The sequence below is a fragment of the Procambarus clarkii genome, chromosome 45 (genome assembly GCF_040958095.1).
Source record: "Procambarus clarkii isolate CNS0578487 chromosome 45, FALCON_Pclarkii_2.0, whole genome shotgun sequence".
Classification (NCBI taxonomy): domain Eukaryota; kingdom Metazoa; phylum Arthropoda; class Malacostraca; order Decapoda; family Cambaridae; genus Procambarus; species Procambarus clarkii.
This window is the reverse complement of record NC_091194.1, coordinates 9,530,573-9,549,626: the sequence shown is the minus strand read 5'-3', so window position 1 is coordinate 9,549,626 and position 19,054 is coordinate 9,530,573. Positions and strand designations below refer to the sequence as shown.

General features: G+C 36.9%; 1 protein-coding gene across 10 annotated transcripts in view; it reads right to left on the bottom strand.

Moving 5' to 3' along the window:
* The window catches only part of LOC123770039 (RNA-binding protein cabeza), a 30,781-nt gene that overhangs the window by 9,443 nt on the left and 2,284 nt on the right, over positions 1-19,054 (bottom strand). For 3 of the 10 annotated variants that reach the window (XM_045761632.2, XM_045761637.2, XM_045761630.2), the window contains exons 2-5: positions 14,085-14,228; positions 9,317-9,376; positions 6,351-6,488; positions 1,986-2,144 (exon numbers count right to left, since the gene is read on the bottom strand). In XM_045761632.2, the coding sequence (XP_045617588.1) occupies positions 1,986-2,144; positions 6,351-6,488; positions 9,317-9,376; positions 14,085-14,214 (487 nt within the window). In that variant the 5' untranslated portion in view covers positions 14,215-14,228. The remainder of the gene's footprint in view (positions 1-1,985; positions 2,145-6,350; positions 6,489-9,316; positions 9,377-14,084; positions 14,229-19,054) is intronic. The other 7 variants (XM_069301378.1, XM_045761633.2, XM_045761634.2 and 4 more) reach the window with 3 other exon arrangements.

Genomic DNA, 19,054 nt, shown 5'->3' with positions numbered 1-19,054 from the left:
CTGTAAACTTAAGCTCAACTAGTGTTCACAACCCCTCTACCTCCCCCTCTCCAAAATACCACAAAACCGTAGTTCTCATGCACATCATTTACCAGCAAGTTCTCGTCTGCATTCATTCGCCACCCTAGTAATAACCCCTTACTAGGGGGTTAGCACAGCTTTCCTAAAACTTTCTCCAAACATTCAATCAAGAACATTTCCATCTAATCTCTCTGCACCAGTTTATATCATCCATTACCAACATCCAACTGTCCCTTTTGTCTTTAGCTGTGTAAGCAGAATATTTTATCCCCAAATAACCTGGAATTTAGATTCTTAAACCTTCCAACAAAACTAGCCATTCAAACTAAGTCTTAATATATTTTTTGGGCTTTTGTTGTATCTTATTTTATTGAACGTTTTTCATTTTTATCTTGGTCCTCATTTATCTTCGAGATAAATGATTTCTGATTCGTAAGAATGCAGTATTTTATTATAAATTAAAAATAATTAGAAAGATAAATTACGGCTCATTCACTAAAACATTGATTTGTTTTAGGAACAGACTTTCACCTTATTTTCAATTAGAAAATGGATGGACAAACTTAATTTCCTTCCCCACCCCTGTATTTCGTTGCAGACCTAGGCCATTTCTGATTTTAATACCAAAAAGAGAGTTCTGATTTTGCTTCATGGTCGACACACACTTTAATATGCACATTTCGCAGCAAGTGTTCAGAAAGACTTGGAAAACTAGATTTTCAAAATATACAAAAATGTTGCAATACGAGTTGAGCTAAAAGCCCAGGTGGAATCAATTGTTCCCATTGCAATAAATTGAGTAACTGATAAAACCTGAATCACAACAAAGCTGGTAACTGCTTTGCTGCCAAGACAAATGAGTTCACCCCATGTCTTGCTATCACACAACTGAAACCTTTACTATTTGAAGTGTTCAAATTTTGTGAGAATTGCCAACAGGAAAAATTTGCATTTAAATTTTGTATTGCTGTACAATACAAATTAAGAGCAAATTTCCTTAAGTAATTACTTATACCTGTATAAAAAAATTACAACCTATTACAAAATGCATACACTACTAATTGTTAATTTCAAAATTAAAACAAAAATATAATCCATAATAACTTAAAATTACACACTTTCAACACAGGTGGGAAATGCCTGACACTATGCATTCAAGATACAAAGGAAAGAGCATCCACTTTGCATATAAAACAAAACTTTACCATATAAATCTAACTGCCATTTCAGTGTTTACAAATTGTTCCAACAAGCTGTTGTTGGCCTAGTTAACTTGGATAATGGGCCAATTTCATTTTTCAATTGCTTTCTTGCACCAAACGACAGCAGTAGTATTTTTTTTTGGTACACATTTCAATATACAGTATTATTGGCATACGGCAGCACAAACTTTAAATGCTTTTCAATATTCGCATCCAACATACCGATAGCAACTCTGCCTGGCCCACACATTGTGTAGATGGCGTTAAATGACTTCAACAAATTAATGTGGACAGTCTATTAGTCAAAATCTTACAGGAGCATTCAAATACAGTAATTTACCCTATATCCGGACACTTCCATATTGACCGATTACCTGTTTTCAATTCGCTTGCGTAAAGTCCGGCTAGTGGGCCTGTCCGAGAAGTTTACCTCAACTGTTCAAGCTCCTTCCTAACAAGGGATTAATTTAACGCATACAACATTTAAAACCCAAACGGTATAACATTTTGTCTTGGCGAGTAATGTACGATTTTTTTTAATGGATATTACCGGAACGACAGGCAATATGGATTATTCAAGCCGTCTTCATACCAAGGTGTCCGCATAATAGGTAAATTATTGTACTTTATTTGCTAGTGAAAAATATTCAACCATATAATGTTTTGAAAGTTATTTATATTAGGTAATTTTGGCCCATACCAATTTTAGATCTCTTTACCAAACACAATTCCTGTTTTCTGCAACCAAGGAATGTCACATACCACGGGGAGCATTACACTTGTAGCACATGCCACGGGATGAGAAGTTATGGAACTGGCACTTCTGGCAAGCCCAGTCTCCAGGACGCATGTCTCGCATTCCTCCACCACCACCACCACCACCACCACCAACACGTCCTCCAGACCCAAAGGAATCTCCATCTATAAAAATGAAATTAATCTATATTTTATGTCTACAATTAACCTGAAAACAAAATGTTTAAGAGAAAGCGTGTGTTAGAGAGGGAACGAAGTAAGAAATGTTGTAGAAGAGGGAGGGAGGAAAGGTGAGGGAAAGATGGAAGAATGTGTTGATGGGGAAAAATGAAAACTAGGCTGGTGAAGGGGATAGAGGGAGATGAAAGTGGTAAAAAGAGCAAGTGTAAAGAGGAAAAGATAAGAAAGCAGCTGGTGTGAGGTGCTTACCCAAGTGACTAGAGGGAAGCGAGGTCTGTTAACCTATACAATTTTACTTCACCTAGCCAACATTTAACTTTATCAGGGTCAAGTATTTCCTTATCCTTATTCTTTAGTATTTTATTTTCAGCTTCCACTCAAGTCAACCTTTTCCTCCTTTCAACTTTAAAAGGCTGTGTTAGTCAATTTCCCTCAGCATCATTTTTAGTGACAATATCCACTCTTTCCTGCTGGAGTTAAGACCTCTTCCCTTAACCTGTCCTCTTATATTGCCATAAAATTGAAACCTATGGACTTTCACAATGCAGATGGCATTATAGATAAGTCTTGAAAGGGCTTATGTAGGTTTTTAAATGCTGTTGTGATGTTTATAAATAGGTTTCACATATATTGCAAGTTTCACACCCGTTATTATGTCCCTCTGGTGAAATTGTCCAAATTGTACACAACTGAAATTTCTAAATCTCTGAGTTGCCTTCCTCTTGACTGATTCCTATTCTTATCCCCAATATCTTTTATTTATGATAAAAGTCGTGTACGCTAATTCAAAAGTTCGTCTTAAAGTCCCGAGATTTCTGTAATTGTCCTCGGTTGTACATCCATTATTTTCCATGTCACCTGAAAAATGATACTTTAAAACTTACTCTGAAGGTCGGTTGCTCAGATTGCTCAAATTCAGACCAAAACCTCAGGAAACCCCAATTTGTTAGTCATACATAAAAATCATCAAAACTGCTAAACAGTTTACAATTACACAACCAACACTAATAAACTTAAGACGGCTCCTGAAGTTGGCCCTATTGATTTTGATGCATAGTTGCCAATGCAATACTTTAGGTTGGTCCCAGCCCCCACCCCCCTTTAAATTGCTTATTTATATTTCAACCAGGGTTTTCTTTAAGAATGGTACAAGCTGTTCCATATCTGCACTTTTTGTGGCTATTGCCACCTGTCCTTTTAATGCAATCACTGCAATTTCTGTAGACTACCAGGAAGCAACTTTCACACAACTGTCAGTGCATTCCACGTGTTGACCACCCATACTGAATATCTTGCCATTTTTCTTGGAATCTTTTCAAACTTTAAAACAAATCTTCTATTCTCTCTACTTGGGAAAATTGAGAGAAATGAAAAATGATAGGTGGCAGCTCATACCAAATGTAAAGAAATTGTGCCAACAGTGGTAAACATGTGGAATGCATTGAATGAAGTTGGGCAAGCCACTTCTACTCACTCAGTTTAGCAAATTTAACAGGAATGTTAAAATAAAAATTGTACAACAAAATCACTAATAGGGTATAATACATTAGACCGTAACTTACCTGTAGTTATTTACAGGCAAGCATCCAGCTTCCACTCATTCCCATGTCATAATTTAAATAGGCTGTAAATTCATTCAGCACAGTATCTTGTTAGTAATTATTTCACTTATTGCTCATTGCTTAAGTGGGGAAATTTGTTCACTTTGTAAACTTTAACCTGTGGCCATGTGCACCCAATATAAGCACTGCGTGATGGGGTTCTAGGAAGAGTTCTACTCCCTAAGACTGGCCAGACGCCAGGCTTTAATAGTTTTATGCAGTGTCATTGCTTAACGGTAGCTACAGGGAGGGCATGTCTTGCCTGATGTTCAGCATGCTTTGTTGTATTTGGTCAAAGATGAAGATCCAGGTAGCTTGTAACTTCAGATTATGTAAAAAAATTAGCCTGATATTGTATTTTAATACTGGTGGTCAAGCCCCTCGGCTCATTTCCAAGCTTAAACATTCTGGCTCGCCTCACAATGATATCTTTCCCCACGTTTCAAGTTTCCCCAGCTATTTGTTTATAGCTATTCGGTGTCAGTTTGGAAATAAATTATCAAGAGACCATATGCAAGAATAAAAGTATTTGTAATAGTTTATACTATTTGCATATTCGTAAATGTAAAATAGGGCACTGAATAATGTTCCACTCTGCAATTTAAAAAATGTTTACAATAATTTCTTAGTTATTTGTTGGGTTATAATTAACTTCAATTTTCAATTTTTGGAAATGTCAATTTTTGGAAATGAATACTATGAGTGTGAAAAAATTATACAAGACACCAACATCCAAATTTTGTGAATAATCTTAATGTCAGTAGACGAGTTTCTACATCAGAATGCAAAAATTACATCAACATCAGAACGCAATAGTTAGCACTTTTCTTTCTCTACATTACCTCACCCTCCATTTCCCTTGTTTACTATGGATGCCTTTTCATTCAGGCACGAATCACTTATTCTTCACTTTGCTTTTCTGTATTTAGTGGTGGATATTAACTTCCAATATTCCAGTGCCTAATGTTGGCAGCTCTAATGCACTTCAGTGACATTGTTACAAGTGCTTGTGTCCTCTTTATAACTTTCAATTACATTATCTTTATCCAGGTTTCCAGATTTTGTGCAGAGTTCAACTAAAATCTTTGGTTGACATGTGATAAATTACCCCCTTGCAGCCTCCTTATAAGGCACGATTATTCAGGTCTTGCACATCTGCCTCTCGTCTAATTCCTCCTCATGGTAACCCACATCTTGACCCTCGGTACATACACGCTCTCGTTTTGCAACCCTCTTGCTGAGCTCGCCACACCTTGTCACTTTCCTTGAGACTAAGATGTTTCATCAGCCTGATTACAACACTTTCTCAATGTAATGGCTTTGATTAGCAACAGCATTTTTGCTACATTTCAAATTGTCATTAAGCTGCCCTTCTGACTAATGGAAGGAAGGTGGGAGGGTGCACTAGGTAATGGACTGTGCCACCAGCAGTTTTAATTAATATTTCTGATATTAGGTTTCAGGTACCATGTTGTACATTTTAAATGGGTCAAAAATTTGCTTCAAAAATTTAGTTATACTTTCCAACCATCCCATTCAATTTTTTCACTTTAAAGAAGTTATTCTTGTTCATGTCTATTTCCCCTTAGTACCTTACATGTAATGATCACATGTTGCTAGCAAGTTCTCAAATTTTTTGTGCAATAAATGATGGAATTTGTTTTGAATAGGTAGTGTCTTTAGTATAGTGTTAAATGTTTGACAACTACCCTATGATACTCATGTTTCCCTGTGTGCAAGCATCTTGTTGATGTGTGGTCATGTATAACCATTACCTTTCCTTTATAGTGTAGGTTCCTTCAACCCCCCCCCCCAACCTTCCCCATCTTCAATGTTACACTTCTTTGGAATTAAAACTCTTGCAACCAGTCTGCCTACTTTGAGGTTGAGTGCAAGCTCATTTCCTCAAATGGGTAACACTTAATTTAATAATAGTATCGTTAGAACCAATCCTTGCAGAACCCCCATGTCATGTCCTTTCACCTCACTGCCGCCGCCACCACCATTGACACTACACCAAGTATTCCCCTTACTCGGTATTAAATTGTTACCTATGCTTTTTATCTTGTACATTAGTCATTTATGATTAATATTACTAGGCCATCTTTCTCCTGTAGAAATATTAAGTTTATCTCCTCTAGGGTCCAACTATGACCTAACCTAGAGTTTGCAGGCAGAAGGTGGTAAAGATGGAAGTAGGAGAGGAGGGAGGTAGGGGAAGATGTGGTGGGTGTTATGAAGGTGGGAGAGGATGGGGTCAAGGAAAGGAGAAGACAGGGGGGGGGGGGGGTAGGCAAGGAGAGGGGAAGATGGGGGGGGGGGCAGGCAAGGAAGGGAGAAGATGGGGGGGGGGGGCAGGCAAGGAAGGGAGAAGATGGGGAGGGGGCAGGCAAGGAAAGGGGAAGATGGGGGGGGAGGTAGGTGATGGGGCAAGGGGTAGGGAGGGGGGGGGGGAAGAGAAGGTAGGTTATAGTGTGGGAAAGGTAGGGAGAGAGGGAGGGAGAGGATAGGAGACACTGGGAAGGTTACAGGGATGAAGTAGTAGTAGTAGAAGCACCTAATAGTTCAAGATAATTACTAGGACACATACCTTTAGGAGTCCTGCACTTGAAACAAGCAGTGCGTGATGCAAAATTGGAAAACTGGCAACTTGGACAATCCCAGTCTCCAGGCTTGCTGCTGGAACGGCTAGAGTACCGATCCTGGTCAGAGTACCTGTCCCATCCACCTGTCAAATCAAAAGGTACATTTAAATGAGGACTGCATAATAAACATGTTAACATTCCCAAGCAGAAATGACTGGAGTGCACTAATGAGATGCTGCAGGATCCAAGCATACACCAATCAACCCATCCATAACCACAATTCTTCCAGTTTACAATTTAATGTTACCACTAAATCCGAGGCAAAAATCTAGACGAATCAGCTCCGGGATAAAGTTGTATAACAGTTTGTTCATTCAATCGAGTGAACTTTTAAACTGTTGCAGCAGAAAGTACTAACAAGTACTAACTGGTAAAAGGTAGATTACACTAAACCCGCACTGGAAATTGTGTATATGGCAAACTAATGCCAATAAACAACTACACACTGCTTAACCCTTTGGGTATGAAGTTTGGCACTTAACTATTTCAGAAACAAACATTTAAAGTTGCCAGTGTCCACCTGCACCAAACAGAACAATGATTAAAATCAAAACCATAAAGGAAAGGGGCAGGGCAATGCCTGGCAAAAAAAAATTATGAATTTTACAAGAAAAATTAGTTTTAACACTTTCGTCCAACGGTGACACAGTCAATAAATAAATTGACAGATGTCCACTGGTGATGAATGTTAATATTTAAAATATTAAAATTGTATTCATCCAATTATTATGGGACTAGTTTTAAAATGCACACCTTTAGATTACAAACAGTTTGATACCAAAATGAACGACGTAGCACGACAATTGAAATCAGAACACTGAAAAGATTATAAATACTTGTGTGGTGACGAGTGTCCAAAATTAAAAATGTCCTTTAGTTCGGTTATTATGGTACTGGTTTTAAAATGTGCACCTTTAGATTGCGAACAATTTTATACCAAAATGGACGACGTCGCTGAAATTGAGGTCAGAACACTGGAAAGAGTACACTTGTTGGTGCCAAAGTCTGCCATCAAAAAGAGTGGTATTTCAAAATCAATACCAAATCCACCTGTCAACAAAAGGATCAGATTTTGGGTCTGCCAAATTTTCTATACACAAACTAAATAAATTGCCATTAAATTTGTTCAATGGCTTTCTAAAGGCTAATGCTTTGTTGTGCCCATTTATGGGAATTGTTAAAATAGATTGGAGCCTTTTTTAATGCAGTTGGCATTCGTATCCTATTTCTCATGCTCTACTGTATGGGCAAATTTCAAAGCTAATTTTTAAATTAGACCCTATCACATTATAGATATCTGGAAAGCTTCTTGAAATACCATACCACATTTAGCCATTTGGCACTCCCTAGCCTTAAATTGTCACTTTCCAAATTAGCAGGACCAATATGGGAGTGAACAAAACCTTTGTCTACTTTGAAAATGAACCACTTTAATTTTATTTTCAAATACAGTGCAAAGGCTTCCACAGTGCCTTTTTGCAAAGGCTTCCACAGCTTTTTCTACAATGCATATACCTGCTTAATGGGGTTCTGAGAGTTGTAATTACTCCAAGCCCAGCCCAAGGCCAGGCTTGACTTGTGGGAGCTTGGTCCACTAGCCCAGTCATATCTACATGAATTATTAAAAATGTGATCAGAGGTAAATTGAAGGAGTTAGCACACCCTAATATTACTAAACCAGATTTCATAGAGCCCCACCCCTCCCAGAATTCTCCAACGTTTTCTAATTTTGGAGAGCAGATCAAGATAAAAATTGTTTAAATCAGGACTGGCCAGCAGGCCATATCCAGCCTACAAAAAAATTTCATCTAACTTTCAGCAACTTATATTAAGAGTAACTTTTTCTAAACCCATGTGGCATTTGACACTTCCCATTCCTGTCCATTGTGCTCCTTCCTAAATGACAACGTTTGGTGAACCCCCATTCTCAGCCATATGCACCCCTGCTGTGGATAACTTAGTGTAGAAAGCTTTAGATATGACCCTGATCCAAGCTGCTTAATGTATGAGTAACCATGGGGCCCCAATAGCAGAGTGGACTACACTAAACAGAGCTTGGGATTCGTAGTTCTTATGTGTTGGGATCGATCCCCGGTGGAGGTGGGAAAACAAATGGGCGGCTCCTTTCACCCTGATGCGCCTGTTCACCTAGCAGTAAATAAGTACCCGAGAATTAGACAGCTGTTATGGGCTGCTTCCTGGGGGCCCATAACAAAAAGGAGGCCTGGTCGAGAACTGAGCCTTGGGGACGCTAAGCCCCGAAATCAACGAGATAACCTCAAGATGATAACCATTTGCAGAACTAATTCTTTTGCTATACAACTTATTTTCTGTTGTGCTTTAAATTCATTACAATTATTCCACATACATGCCTTGGTGGTGTTAAGAGTTGTTTTATGCCCCAAGTCCAGCCTAGGGCAAGGCTTGAATTATGGTTCCATATTTATCTTGGGTAATAAAAGCCATGGAAAATCAAACTGATTGATTAAATATTATGCCACCCAAAAGATGACACTGGCATGAAAGGCCCACACAAACTCAAACCTAAATTACAGATTTAAGAGTAGAACCCAATTTGCAGTTTCTATTATGTAAACATAATGCAATGCACTCTGCACTGACCTCTGGCAAGCCCTTGAGATCAATTTATGTATGCCACCCTTTAAGGGTTAAGACTTAAGCTGCAATACTTCAACCGGACTACAAAATACAAAGACCAATTATCAGCCACTACGACAATTCCACCAACTTTGGCTCTACCTCATACGCACTGCCCTTTCAAGAACTGGACAACGAACATTTCCTGCACTCTTCTGTTGTACAACAGGCATACACAGCCACTCATTCTGAGCATCAATAGAGTACACTTAGTCATTTCTAAAGCACTTATCGCCTAATGCAACAAACTCACCATCTCGCGTACTCTCACCTCCCCAGTCGTTGGAATCTTTTGTGTCCTCCATTGAGTCTTCTGAAATGAGAAAAAAAATACCAATTACTACTGGGGGGGGGGGGGGGAGGAAATATTAAATCAAATATCCTAAAGTCCTAAAGCATTAATGCAGTTGTGTACATAAAACTGTGGCAATTTATAAATAAATTTGTGAAGCAGTTGTAATGCAGTTGTAATATGTTCTTGTATTCTTATTCATGATATTCTTCAATGTATATTCTTATAACTTGTATTCTATATTCTTATAGAATATAGAACGATGTACAGTGGAACCTTGACTGACGAGCATTCCCACTGGTTCTCAGACACCACCTACAAGTTTTTTTTGTGGTTTCACAAGACGAGTTTTCCACATGACAAGCGCGGTACCGGAACGGATTAAACTTGTTAATCAAGGCACCACTGTATATTATATTTATATATAATATACATAATTATATATAATTATGTACACGTATATAATATATTCTATATTCTTATAGAATATAGAACGATGTATATTATATTCTTTTAAATCTCTTATGTAAACAAACTAAGCAACTCGTTATGTGCCACAAAGCCAAATCATTGTCATGTGTAAACAACAAACGTTAGCAGTTTTAGATACATTTTAAATCAATTATTTCCACTGATCTTCAAATAAAAGCATTACCACTTTACCTGACAAATAATGTTTATGCCATTTACAAATTATCAACTACACTTAGGGTGAACGAGGCATAATGATACTGTATATGGATGGGGCACATATATTACCTAAATTTTCTTAAAAGACTCATTTAGACACATCAAAATTAACAAACGTGTTGCTAAGAATGTTATGCATTATTACAATGCCAAAATGATTTCAAAATATTTCAAGTCGATTTAAGAAAAATAGATAACCCGTTTAATAAGTATAGGATGACAATTTTGTATAATTACTTCATCACAGATGCAGAAAAACCTATTGCCAGCGATAATTCCTAAAACATGTTTGCTATCGATACTACCATAAAACTGTAAAACCTTTAAATACCTCAAACATGTTAATACGTGAAATAAAATTTCGAAATTAGGCAGAAATATGAAGCACAGTACTATACTTGGGAACTAATAAATTATAGCGCCATTCCAAAATGCACGTTACAACTGGTGAAAATGTAGATTCACTTTTAGGTCAATTATTGAAGGCTAAATAGAATAAAAACTAATTTGAAATACTGAACTGTAATGATTATAAAGGCAAAAAGGAATTGCAAGAGAGAAAGAAAAATTCAGCAACCAATATACTAAGTAAATTTCTTTTGTTAGGAACAAACTAATCACACTCCTACATGAATCTGAGCAACCTCTGTAGTATTGAGAAGTATGGTTCAAAAATAGTGTAAGTAATTTAGCAAACAAAATTAGGCTAGTATAACTTCGAGGAATCTGAATCCCCTCAGGGCATGCTACAGCCACAAATTCGTGCTCCACATACTGTGTTCAACAGAACAGGACCAATGGCCCTGCACAGCTTGAGCCAACCAGGTCTAAATATGACGAGTTTATGACCTTTCATATACCTACATCTTAAAAATTTCTGTAATACTGTACCTGAAAATTGAGGGGTTGACTGAAAACTAGCCACTTCCCTACACTATGAAATTACAATAGGACTACCGTTGTAGAACAGGGATCGAACCAGCAAATTGCATCACCCCCAGACACGCGTTTTAACCCACTGGACCTTTGGCCAGAATGTTATCCAAATACCCAATACCAAACGACTAGAAAGTTGGAAATGTGCTAACATTGGTTTGACTACATTAACTAAATGGATCCTTTTGGAGTCCTAAAATTAAATAAATCTTAGATTTTAAGAAGTGGCTAAAAATTAGAAGTATTCAACAGTTGTAGGTTGCCTCCATGAAAACAATCCAACTGCAAAATTAAAGTCATGGTCCAGCACTGCTTAAATTTCTGAAATTATTTATTCCCCACTATGACTAATGTATTTTACCAACCTGTTGCAACAAATTTAAATGAATGCAAATGCATGTACTGTACTGTAATAGTACAAAAGTTGTATTCTGCAAATGATAAAACTCACTCCAACTTGTAAAGAGGAACACCAAAGAGCAACTTCTTAATTTTTGTTTTTATATACAGTGCTTAGTTTTTATACACAATATTGTATACAAAATCTACCTTACAGCACAGCACTTGGGGGTTAAACTACCTGCATATAATTTTTTTTTTTTTTTTTTTTTTTTTTTTTTACAGCTACCCCATCTCTTCAAGTACATCTCTTTCAATTCGGATATCTTGCAAACTGTACAAAAGTTAATGAGAACCAATAAAATGTGAACCTATTAAAATGCTATTAATAATGTGAACCTTAATACTACTAAAACATTCTTAAATCTCTTATCCCAATAAATGTGTACCAACAGAAAAAATTAGGCATTTAGGCAGACCAGCTTCCCAGGTTTTGTAACCTAAATCAACTAAACCATCCCAGTTAAGATATTTAAATTAATATAGGGATTGGGGAAGCATCGACAAATCAATACTATAAGAAAAAATCCACAAATTTAACAGTACAGTATGTGAATTTTGTAATAATTAGATTGAGCAAAAGTAAGATAAAACGTACACGTTATGGGGAAAGGAATATTCACATGAAACGAACTAAAAGGTGGTCAATGGATATTCGTTAGGAATTTCTATTCTTCAGTTGTCCTATACTATAATGCAATATTACAGAAACCCAAGGAAATTTCTTAAGTTGGCAACTAAATTCCCCACTAACATTTGATCTTTGATGCTTACTTTAGTACCATCACTAAATTTTACTAAATTAATAAAAATCACAATTTTTTACTTCAATATACTATATCTGTACAAGACATTCTGATCTTTACATTACTATATTAGTACAGTATACTGTATTATAAAAAAAATCCCACTATATTCAAGAACTCAAATGAACTACAATTCACCTGTCCCATCAGTTACAACAACAAATTCAAACTCCTCCCATGGGAGCCATGAAATATATGTACATATACAATATTTTACTTCCAAAAACTGTAGTCCCACAGCTCCAAACTGCCCACATCTAGACTGAAACAGTCTTCAATCAATACACAGGCCAAGTATTAAACTTAACATTCAAATTACAAAGCTGGTTCATATATAACCCTGTGATATTTAGCCATCTACCTAAATTCTGTAGTTTAGGATAGAAAATATGGAAACATTTGATTAACTTTCACTGTAGTACTCTTGTTTGAACTTTTTCAATTTAAAAAATACTACATTGTCCCACCAAATCAATTATCAAGTGAAACTGACAATTACTTCAAGCTGTATTTGCTTAAATTTGTGTATCTACAGAAAGCCAAATGGTATTTAAGAATTAGTAATATACAGTGTACACTAACTTTGGCAGACTATAGACAACCCAAGTTTGAAACCATTTGCAGACTAATGCTCGAGCTGGGATGTAATTACCTAAGTGTAGTTACAGGATGAGAGCTACACTCGAGGTGTCCCCCGTCTGCCCAGCACTCATAGGGACTGAGTGCTGGGATGTATACACCTTGCCATGCTACCTATGCCCAAGACATCAGATTATCATTGAATTTATAAGCAGATTTCTCTAACTTTAGTTGTAAATACAACATCTCTTTGCATTTGTAGGGAGGGGCACTACTGCAATAATTGTTAATCTTATAATTTTTGGACTGGTGGAATTGGAAGCTGTTTTTGGACTGTCTTAATTGGAAGCATTTCTACTATGTGAAAAGTGTACTAAATGAGTATTCTCTGGATATTTAATTTCAAAGCTGAAAGACATGGACTAGCAGGCATAGTTTAGATGAAACCATTTACAGAAAACTAACATGTTACAAAAGATTTAGCAAAGCTGAGGAGCAAGGAGATTGGAAAGTTTTTGGTACAGTATATGAAAAACATTAAAATCAAGAAATCAAAGCAAAAGTGATATTGGATTACTTTTAAGTGGCCCATACTGCAAGACAAATTCAATATACCACAATTGATCCAGACAGCTCCCAACATTAGCAATATAAAAATGCAGGAAATTAAAAACAAATTTACATTTCCTTTGACATACAATCATTTCTATTGTCCCAAAATTTGTATAGAAATGTTTCCTAACTTTAGTCCTCATAAAATTCAAATACTGTAATTCCAGGGTAAACAATTTTGTTTTAGTGTGTGCATAATCTTGTCATATACAAAGTCATAATTAATGAACTGGTAAAGTTTCTCTTGGGTAAGAATAGCAAGAGAAATGTTATAGTATGTAGAATTATATAAATTTTATTGGATTAGTTTTCTCTTTAAAGTGACAATTTTCATATTTAAGTTCTTTAACATCAGATGAACCCTTACAAGTCATGATTTAATCCATCTAAGGGGTTAATTTGTTTTCCTCCCAACATTTTAAATACACCCAGTATATTAAATGCATTTGTAATATATGCATGAAGATGTATTTTACCGTTGGGGTTAAAAGGGTAATTCTTGTACAATTCTTAATGAGCCAGAATTGGTCCATTTGAGCAAGGTTACAATGTATTGTTCATGCAAACTCCTATTTACCGTGTAATATGGTAAGGGAAGTTTTTATTTGAAGTTTTCTAAAATTTATTTTTCTTTACTCCTTTTAACACTGCAACTACAGCATACAGTACTTAAACTATTAAATTGCGGAGGGGATGGACTGACGTACCAGAATCATACTTTCTATCCTTTTCTTCCGAAATGAATCTTTTACGCTTTGGGGAAGAAGCTCCCCCCCCTTCCTCACCAGAAGAGCCTTCACCCCCCTTCACATTCCGCTTTGAATTCTTGGGCGGCATGTTGTTTGACGGAACTGCAAAGAAGTACCTAAGATATTGTTAAACTAGAAAAGCATCTAAAAAAAGCACTAGTTAAGGGCTTTGGGCTTTGTAAACTTTATGAGCCTGATGCTAACTTTCTGGAGTTTTTCCATTGAGGTTGTCCAATTAACCTGAAAACACTGAAAAATTTGTCTAGTAAATAGGAGTTTGCTTCAGCAATACATATTACTCAATTTTAAGTTTCACTTTAGGGACTTAGGGTCAAATGAGTAAGCTCTATCTTTAGCAAAGTTCAAAATTAGGGGGATGGTAGCATATTGAAATTTTGCCAATTCGGTCAAAATATGCATATGGTACATCTTAATCAGTTTTCAGATTCTTTTGTTTGATGCATGGCCAATGGGATTAAAGATGTGAATTGGGGAACAAGAAACAGGGAAACTTGCTGAATGACAAAATTTGAGATTGTATGGAGTGGTTGTGCAGGTGGGGACTCGGGAGGGGGGGTCGGGGTTGTCTAGCTCCTTTTCTGTTTCCCTAAGCCGAGTCTAGCCAACAGCCTGAACAGTGAAGCTGTTTGTGCAAAGGCACAAACTTTGGTACTTCAGTTGCTCAAGAGACCTGTAATTCTTCCTACGTTTATGGGATGGAATAAGTAACTTTTTAAGTATCTAGATTACGTAGCCAATACTTCAATTAACACTATTTTGCACATTTTGGCAAAAGCAGGGGAAATAGGGCTGATGTTGCGAATGGTTATTAGGTATTGGTAACGAACTTAAAACTGACGTTTAAAAATAATTCTTTACAGTATTACATCTGTAACATTAGAATGTCATTGCCAATATTTGTGTACAATTTACACAAACGAAATGGACAATTCATTGTTTTATTTTTTATTTTTAGATAAAATTGTACAATACTGTTACACATTATGGTTACTGGTACCAATCTAAGTATAGTAATATTTCTAAGCCACAGTACCCAGCTACTGAACTTCATTACCTTTAGACAAGGTAAAATTTAATTATATCCCTTGTAGGACAGACTCATGGTTCACCAGTAACTTCTTGACCCTAACCAAGCCTCAGTCAAAAATATTGAGTTAAACATTGCAACATTTAGCTGTTACCTTGCAATTACCAATGTGGGCCCCTAGTGATGTAGGCCATGTTCCATGCCACTGTGAAGGTCAATGTAAATTAACCACTCAATTGATACAAATTATTTTAAGTCACTAGACAGCTTAGATTATGTAAATTAGATCTGTATATTCTATGCATCAATTGGGTCCAGTTTTTCCCTCAGGGGTCAGATATTGCTAAGGGTATTATTAGGCATTTGTAGCGAACTTGAAACTGACGTTTAAAAAACTTTTACAGTATTACATCAGGAACAATGGCTAGTAATGTCAAGTCATTGCCATTAGAATTTTACTGCTGCCAATATTTCTTATATACAATTATTGTAACTTGCTAAATTACCAAATTAGCATTATTGCAGGGGAAGGGGGAACTATCAGGAAAATGCAGACTTTATGAATATATAACACTTGGACAGGATCAGGATAAAGATTTGGGACGAGACACAAAGAATGGTGCCCAACCACTGAGGGTCAGGACGGAACGCAGACCTGCATGAAGCGAGAGACTACCATCCAGCCCACGTGGTTTTTAAGAAAGTCCTTCGATCAATAGCAGAATTTATTGAAGTCCACGCATTTTAACAAGGTCAAATCTCAAATGTGCTATTTTTCTCTTCAAACATTTATGGTAGCAAATGCTAACAATTATGGATTGAGTAGAGCTTTCAATACTATTCCATACAAAGCCCCATGACAAACTTACCAAACTCAGAACAAACGGTATAATTAAGTATAGAAATGTCATTAGAAGTGTACCTGAAAGTTTACCATTGTTCTATATTGGGCCTGTTAAGTGTTCATATTTCACATTAATGATCATGTTGTGGGCAGAATGAAAGTATTGCATGTGACAAAACATTCAAATGAAGATAATGTTAAAATGAATTTTTTTTAAAAGCAAACAAGGTTAGACAAATGATGCAGTTTTACAGGATGTAAACTCCTAAGTTTGGGCTAAGATAGAAAGTGCTGTTAATCAGCTAAAACACTGGCAAGTCAAATTGTGCAGTATTTAAGAGTAAGGGTTAGTGAAAACTAGATGACCAATGAATTTTCAATGCTATAAGAATAGTTTTATATCTAGAAACAGTTCAATAGAAAAATATCCAAGCCAACATATTGGTTACCCTCTACTAGTGCACCTTATTTTGTACTCTATTGTTCCCAATTTACAAAAGGGATACTAGTATGTACTGTACTATAAAACAGCTCACAAATAGCCACAATTTGTGTTGGTTAGGTCAGGTGCGCGGCTTGTATTTGTGCATTTTAGTAACCCTTATTTTGTATGTTGTGGCAAATCAAATGAATGGGCTGCACTATCACAAGACAAAACTTAATTGAGTTAACCAAAAAGTACTGTATTACGAATCTTAGGCCTGTTAATGCCAGCTGGCAGTTAATTCTTGGCATATTTCAATTAAAATATCTTAAAACCAGTTTCAATTAAAACCACCACATCCCCAAAGTGTTTCATTATTTTCAACAGACGGAGTGGCTTCTTAAATGAGATCCCCCAATACCAGGCATTGGCTAGCCACCTAGCACAGTTTTGGAATTCACTTATGCCATCGCCCATAAACTTGCTGTTAATACGGGTCACTCATCTAGATGCACATGAACAATGAAAAGCAATGGGCCACCCAGTACAGTCCTGTGGTACACAGCTTATGACATCTATTCACTCGATCCAAAATGGTACATCATTTGTCCTTTGAGCTGTACGAACATAAGAGTAAAGGTAACTGCAGAAGGCCTATTGGCTCATACAAGGCAGCTATTTATATCCACCCAATCAATGTGTAACCTACATTTGAAACAAGGGATCCAACTTCTATTATGTTAAATGTGGTAATTTGTTCCACAAGTCAACCCCAAATTGGTAATTGGTTCCACTAATCTATGCAGATTCAGTGTTTCCTCCAGTCATGTTTTGGCTTTCCTGGGCCACCTCAGAAGTTCAAGACTTTCCAGGGGGCTATACTGTAATTTACATCATATATGCTATTCTAATCTACCTTTAAAATGTTCTATTAAAGTGACAGTATAATGGAAACTTAGAACAATCCCTTGTAGATCAGTGATCACCCAATATCTAGACAGTCTTACAGAACCTACTACTGCATTCAGGAAATCTCCAATGATGCCAAGGTAATTGGTACTCAGAACTATACTTGCCTTCTTGAATATTGGACAAATGTAGTTAATCCTTCAACCTGCTGGGACAGTGCCAATTGACTATGCTATTTAGATGCCACAAGCCAACCAAACCTCTATTCTTTCTGAACTACCAAGTTCAGCCTGGACCAAGGCATTTGTGTTATGCCTCTAATCTAAGTACCCTGTAGTGCTCTCTAGATAGCTTCTTAAGGATTATATCGGGCTCAAATTCACAACTTTGTCATATTAACCCCCCACTGAGTAATCTCTAGAGTACTTTTTTTTTACAATTGTTTTAAAACTGGCTGGATGAATCTGATTAGCCTACAGAAAAATTAGTAAGCCTTGTAGCTGTGCATTATTTACCAGGTAGCACAAACTAGCAATTATTTTAAATAGGCACACAAGATAACTATTGTATTCCTTAATGTCCTCATGAAATATGCAACCTTTAGTATTATGGATGTAGGCCTATAAACGATACATTACACAAGTTACAGATTACAATGTACCTTCCACTTGTAACAGTGCAAGTATTTTGCACTCTTTCATGTATAATTGTGAGTTATAATTGTGGGTGTGCGCGCGCACGTGTGTTGGTGAGGAGCGAGATGGTACGAGGGAGGTGTTGACTAGCTTCAATCTGCTGACATGGTAGTACTTGTGTTGGTAAGGGCTAGCTTGGCCTGTCCCAGTCCTTATTAGGGCATGAGGAAGACACAGCTTCCCCACGTTGGGGGTGGCTGGTAGATGCAGTTAAGAGACCAGCGGGCATAGAGGGAACGTGACCAGCCAGCTTTCCCCAGATTTTCACCCTGGTGGGTGCCAGTCACCATGAGGGTGCATCTGTCCGAGTTGAGAAGGTGAGAGCTCAGTTGTCTTAAACCAGAATTGGGTCTTAGTGGTGACGAGCTAGTGGAGTCTGAACCATTTAGCCATGTATGGTGTGGGTGTGTATGGAGTGGGTGTGTATGGAGTGGGTGATCCCCCCCCCTTTTAATTCGGTCAATATTATGTTAAAATAATAGAACGTCAAAATGTTGAATAGTAAGAACTATGGAAATTGAAATAATTTGAAAGAATTTGATTCAATAAATGTGTGTAGAATAACAAGCTTGACTTTTGTTCAGTCCTCTTTGTGAATCGATGTCCCCCACAAGTAAGAGTTAAGCCTAGAAATAAGTAGATGAACAAGTGAGAACTTAATTAAGCAGTTCCTGTCGCATTGTTAAAGTGGAATTAAAATTTAGTTTGCAAAGGAGACGGGTGGTGGCAGCTTATATTAGAACATGTAAAGTAAAAATTAACATCAGTATAGTACATCATAGAATAAGTCGGTCTACTCTCCTTCCTTCCTCCTACCTCTCCTCTTCCCGTACACACCTCGTTTTCTGTTGCCACACAGACGAGTTCCCTCTCAACCTTATCCATGTCTGTCCCCCCCCTCTTCTCTTCTCTTCCCTCCCCCTCCCCTTCCTTTCTTCCTTCCTTTGCTTCCTTGAAGATACTTCTCACTATCAAAAGGTAGGGATAGGTAGTATTTTGTTACTTTAA